The sequence below is a fragment of the Parambassis ranga genome, chromosome 24, assembly GCF_900634625.1.
Source record: "Parambassis ranga chromosome 24, fParRan2.1, whole genome shotgun sequence".
NCBI lineage: Eukaryota > Metazoa > Chordata > Actinopteri > Ambassidae > Parambassis > Parambassis ranga.
This window is the reverse complement of record NC_041043.1, coordinates 6,362,235-6,368,573: the sequence shown is the minus strand read 5'-3', so window position 1 is coordinate 6,368,573 and position 6,339 is coordinate 6,362,235. Positions and strand designations below refer to the sequence as shown.

The 6,339-nt window shown below is 40.4% G+C and overlaps 1 protein-coding gene across 2 annotated transcripts; it reads right to left on the bottom strand.

The window, feature by feature from the left end:
- Positions 1-1,528: 1,528 nt before the first annotated feature.
- On the bottom strand, positions 1,529-5,849 carry LOC114428757 (pro-opiomelanocortin-like). 2 transcript variants are annotated; one of them, XM_028397433.1, is made up of 3 exons: positions 5,735-5,849; positions 3,087-3,213; positions 1,529-2,378 (listed from the first exon to the last, which is right to left on the bottom strand). In XM_028397433.1, exons 2-3 carry the CDS (start codon positions 3,201-3,203, stop codon positions 1,710-1,712), a joined length of 786 nt encoding a protein of 261 aa, XP_028253234.1. In that variant the 5' UTR covers positions 3,204-3,213; positions 5,735-5,849; the 3' UTR covers positions 1,529-1,709. The 2 variants fall into 2 exon arrangements, with proteins under 2 accessions (XP_028253234.1, XP_028253233.1); XM_028397432.1 differs by lacking the exon at positions 5,735-5,849 and having other exon boundaries at positions 3,087-3,309.
- Between the last annotated feature and the right edge of the window lie 490 nt (positions 5,850-6,339).

The window sequence follows — 6,339 nt, the reverse complement described above, 5'->3', positions numbered from 1 at the left end:
ACTAACAACAGTGAATGGTCTGGGTCACATTTCAGCCTATGAGCTGTAAACTGCTCCAGCAAATAGAGACCCCCCCCCCCTATAAACATCTCACATGGTTTTATTTTGTTAAATTGAGCTTAGGCTGTTTCTACATAAACAACTGTAAACAGCGTGGATGGGTGCTTTGAACATCTTTTCCTATCCTTAAATGTAATTTGTATTGAGTGACACATTTTAAAATAATTGCCTTTCATTGTTATTGCATCTGATTGAACCTCAATTACCAAATAGTGCCAGAAGAGGCTGGCATTTTATTTTTGTATTGTTGCAGCATCAGGATATAAGTTATGATGCTTCCACAGAACATCCTGCTTCAACTTCTCATAACAGTAAATGTGCAATGCTGAACAGAGCAAAGAAGCTTATATACAAAAAAAAGCTGTTATCTCAACTATAGATTACGGTACTATGCTCGCAGGAAACACTGGAACTCAACTCTCAACTCAGCTTTATTTATAGAGCACTTTAAAATCAACCCTGTTGGCCAAAGTGCTGCCCACCAATAAAAAAGCATATAAAACATATAAAACACATACGGATAAAAAACAATAAAAACAAAGTAAAAACATAAAACAGTTAAAAGTCAACATCTCAGACTGAGTTAAAAGCCAAAGAGAAAAGGGGTGTGTTTTCAGAGAGGATTTAAAAGCAGCAAGAGAGTCAGCCTGCCTAATGTTCAGGGGCAGATTGTTCTGTAGTTTGGGGGCAGTGACTGCGAAAGCACGATCACCTCTCGATTTCCTCTTTGTTTTTGGGATGACTAAAAGAGACTGATCTGCCGACCTGAGAGAGCGTGAGTATGGCTGAAGCAGGTCGGACAGATACTGTGGGGCGAGGCCATTAAGACATTTAAAAACAAACTCAACCATATCTGTTTTATTATTAGTATTATTTTGTCAATGTCACCCGTCACCCTTTTAAACCACGCTCCTATTTATCAGCACCCTTCACCATGTGTGAAGACTGTCAGACTGTGTGTGTGTGTGTTGTGCCTCAGGACTTTTAGGAAGTCACAGATCACACAGTAATGCTACATAGTATCTCTCACACACACACGTACTACAGATTGATTAGCCCTTGATGAAAATTTGGCAGATGTTTACACCTCCATCACGCTTCCAATTTAACTCACAACTGATTCACTGTAATCAATAGTAACGATTACACCATCTAATTATGTACTACTTTGTCAAACCCCTGCTCTAGTCTTATTTGTCTTATTTAGCCACATCTCATTGAGTGGCAGTGTTAATGATAATGTAAATAAAAATGCATTTGTAGTTTGCCACAAACAGAATCTTTAATACATTACTTTACAAAAATGATGCCACTCTGAAAATAAATACATATTTCTTACACCTTATACATCTTATACACCTCCTACACCAGTGAAATGCTTACTGTTTACTTTCCTTTTGGTTCAGTAATGGAGTTTCCCCGCGTAGTAAAACACTGAAAGCTTTCAAGTCAAGGCCAAGAGGTGCCATGGATTCATCAGTGTTTTTATTCAACACAACACTGCCTTCAGTTTTATCTTTAAGGTTTTAATGCAGCAACATTTGGCCCAGAAAATAACACTCAACAACATGCCGAACATAGCAACAAGTGTCTGTGATTTAAATGAGATGTGGGTACTAACATGCAATCAACTACTCTCACTCTTCCGTTTAGCCCATTATCCTCTGAACATCCCTGACTATAATGTTCCTGAAGAACTTGGCCAGCTGCCCCTGAGGTTTCTCCTCCCACGGCTTCATAAAGCTGCCGCTGCGCTTAGATGCAGGTGGGCTGCCCCATCTGAAGTGACTCATGCGGTAGGCTCCCTCTTTCCTCTCCTGCAGGCTCAGTGGGACATGTGACTTGGAGCCAGTCCTGACTCTCTGCGATCCTGGAGTCTGTTGTCTTCCATTAGGGTTCTTCTTTGCATTGTCCTCCATGCTGCCCAGCTGTCGCCGAGCCCGAGGGAGAAAGCTGCCTTCAGATGAGCCCCCTCCCTCCAGAGAAGATGCAAAGACTTTAACAGGTCGGCGTTTACGGCCAGAGGGCTTCCCCCAGCGGAAATGCTCCATGGAGTAGGAGCGTCTCTCGTCGCTGTGGGCCTTCAGCTTTGGCTCTTGTGTCTTGCCTCCTGAGGGTTTCCCCCATCGGAAATGCTCCATTGAGTAGGATCGCCGCTCATCATTGTGGCCTTTCAGATCTGACTCTAGCATTATGTCTTCGGTGGCCAGTATGGCCAGAAGGATGCTGAGCATAAGGTCATCTTCATCAGTCACCTTCACTGCATCGATCTCTGGATTCTCAGACTGGATTGCTGAAATGCAGTGTTGAACACAGTCCTGTGTGGGAGACATCACAGACTTTAAAACACACTGTTATCTACGCAGCATTCAATAGACATAATAATAATAATACATTTCATTACTTTGATGCTGAATTATTAAAGGGATGCTTCCAAATGCATCCACATTTTGAAAGAACTTAAAGGACCAGTCTGTAGGATTTAGTGGCATCTAGTGGTGAGTGTGCAGATTGCAGTCAACTGAATGCAGCTCCGCTTCCAAGTTCATCGACATCCATTCAGGGTTATTTTAGAAACATGGTGGGAAGAGATCCATGTAAAAACAAATGACTCCACTGACTGACTCTAAGCTGACGTTAACAATCTATATTTACAAGTAATCATACATAAACAAAGAATAGTCACTCCCTGCTGTTACGGTCACTGATTTACTTTAAAAACTAAAACTCATCTGTAGAAGTAGTTGAACAAATGTATAAAAGTCTGAATCTACTAGAAAAAAAAATATTGAACAGATACAATACTATGTCATAAAATCAATCCAAGAACTGTACATACTTTACTCTTTCTAGGACTAATTGTTATCGTCTACCGACTAATTATTTCTCTTCCAACTGAGGTCGGTTTTGCAGAAGTAGCTTTCACATATTTATTTTCTCACCCATCTTGGCTTCAGAAGTTTGTTGAAAAGGTTATGTAGCACAACTGAAAACAATTTTCAAATGTAGGAGACAGTGTGACCTACCAGTATCCTCCCCCTGTCACTCAGGTCGTTGCAGATGGAGCTGTCCCAGCAAACCGACTCAAACCCAGGCACGAACACCACCGTTACCACAACCCACAGGCAACATAGACACACCATCTTCAGCCTGCTGCCAGGGACACACACAAACATACAAAATGAAGCCCAGAGATGAGAAGAAAAGGAAGCCACAGCACAGCCAGTCCCAACAGACTGGAATATTCACTTGATCATTTCATGAAGTAGGTGTCTCATGATCAGCGGACTTGCGTAAGGCTTTCCTCCCTCCCTTATATAACTTGTTTCAACAGTAACTTTGAGGTAGAGAGAGACTGGATGATTTGTAGCTGTGTGTGTGTGTCATGGCTGAATAATAACTCTAATATCAATAATCAACATTCCTCTTCCAGCCATATTGTGACAGATGGTGTTATTTATCAGGCACATTCATTATGCAGCTGATGACAGAAGTGCTGGGAAGTGTGATACCATTTACGTGGACCTCTTTTCTTTCTGTGAGTGCTCTCAAATATATTGATATTTTAATCGCTTAGGGGAGTTGGAATTTCACAAAAGGAAAATAGAGTCATTTGTTTTTGGGCAGCAGGACTGAGCTGAGCTGTTTCTTATTGTGATTTTTGTACAGCCACAAGCAAGTAGAGCCACATGGAACATATAAAAGATGAAAATAATCCTTTTATATTTGCATGTTGTTCATTAGGCCTACGTTTAATAAATGTCTTATATCACTTTTCACTGAGTTACATTGGACTCAAGATGCATTTACTTAAACATGGGAATGGCTACTTACATTCATGCATCGCTGAATCATCAATAATGACCTCATTGCTTTCAGCTGTCAATCAAATCATTGCAAGATGCTACTAATTACTTTCCAGCCAAGAGGCAGCAGAGGTGTTAGCCAGCTAGCTATAACAGCTCTGTGCCAATGCCAGACCAGTGTAAGTGGTAGCTAGCTCTTAGCTCTGTGACACTGGTCTGGCATCGACTGTAACACACACAGAACAAACAGTAGTGCAGTAAAGGAGTAAACAAAGTGTCACTATCAACAAGGGACATTGGATATTTACATAAAAGCACAAACTAAAACATGTGAAGCAGACAGAACACATGCCCCCCCCCCACCATGAAAGGTTTTCTTACATTCTGTTTAATAAAAAAAAAGAAAATTGAACCCATTTCCAAACATATTTTTTATTTTTATCCCCTAAATCATCTTTAATTTCCTGACCTATGTCTTGTACCCATGCTGACCTAATTTATTCAGCTAATAGTGGAGAGTGGAGTCTCTCTTATATGTATGAGATGGCCAAGAAGTCATGGAAGCAGGAAGGCTGTCAATTATATGTAATTTCAAGCCCTAATTGAGTTATAAAATAAAATTCGTCATACAGTTGACACTAGAAGGAAAATTATCGGTAGAGACCAGAATTATTTTTTTGAACCAGGCTGTAAACAACTTTATTTAGCTGGCCATTTTACCATAGGGGGTCTATGGGGATTGATTTGCTTTTACAACCCATAGAGGCAGTGGTGTCAACAAATGAGTTTGTTTGTTGTAGTATCACCAGTCACCATCAAAGATAAATAAAAAGCTTTAACTTCCTCCCAGCTTTTTCTACCTCATGGCGTTGAAACATTTGATAAACACAACATTGTAAATATGTTCTGTGGATATATTAAGTATAAAATTATGTCTTAGTAAAGATGTACGATGCATTTTTATTTTTTAAAAACATAAGCAACAATTTCACATTTTCCAAGTGTCTCAGTACAAAATCCAAAAAATAAAAAAAATAAAACATCCATCAGTTCCATCAGAGATGTGAGGACATCCAGTAATAATGCTGATGCTGTCACTGAGGCCTTCAGTGAATTTCCTTTGCTTTGATGTCTATTTTTAAATGCTATTCAGACACTGACCGAAAGGTCACAGAGGTCACGGTTGCTTCGTGGGATAAATGGCTGGGAAATGTCTCATTTTGTGCTGCCTTACATATATGTGTAAATGCAAACATCCAAGTGAAAGAGGAAGGTGCACTGACTTACATCCCACTTTTATTGACGCACCTTGTTGCTGTCAATCCTCAGGAGAGTTATTCTGTGAAAATTGGAACTTTAACACAACCAAATGACCGCCTCTGGAAATAAACCACACTCTGCCGGTCATCTGGTTCCTCCAGTTTGACTGATTTTTCTTCAAATATTTCTTAAGGGGATACACTGAGTTCATTCCATTTTCTTTGTTGGGAAATTACATCTCGGTGTTTCAGCCTCCCTCCTCCATTATTCTACGGAGTGACTCCTCAGTGGGCCATCGTCTTTGTGACTCTGGCAGAGACTGGTCTCCTGTCTTCCTACAGTATGACTCACTCAGCTGAGCTCTCCTCTCTACATAATAAAAGAAGCCTGAGCAATTAAAATAGCCTTTAAAATATGACATTTCCACAGATTGTGATTAAGTTTAATGTCTTTTTTAAATTCAGATTTGCTATTTAAATATACAGCACATACTCTAAAATGGCAAAAAACAAAAAAAAACAAATCCTCAGCGTGGAGTGCATCAGCTTATTCAATGAGAAAAACAAGACGCTACAAACAAAAAAGTTCATAACGGTATGTTTTCTTACCTTTTCCTCCTCCCTTCTTCTTTCTGCTTGTTTTTCTCCTTCCTCTTGACCAAAAATCTTCCAGGCTGGCGTCCCTCTCCTGCGTTCTCTCTGCTTTGCGATGGAGTGCTCAGTATGGGAGATGGTCTGCTGTTGCTTCCTCAGAGGAGGAGAGCTCTTTTTATAGACGCATGAAGAGAAGAGCACAGAGCCTCAAGGCCTCAGGGTGTGATTGAGGTAAGGGGTCTCCTGCTCCTCTCTGAATGGGGAGGAGTGTGTATTTGACATAAAGGGCCACCCACACACTTTTTCAATCAATAGACCAACTCACTTTAGCAGAGAAAAAGAGAAGCATTAGTGGACTTGTTGTGATTGGAAGTATCCCAAAAGGTTGATAATTAGTGTTGTGTTATTATTATCTGCTTTCAGGTAAATTTCTGGAGTGCGTTTGTCAATATCATACGCTGATTGAAATTGCTGCTGTTTCATCATTAGCAGGCCCCTGCCAATCCCCGGGCTCTAAATCCCTACAAAGGTCAGCCTTAATCACTGACATCATAACACTGAGACCCTCGTTTTTTCCAAAAAAGAATGGAGAGCAAGAGTAGTGTGCAAATCAATTTGAC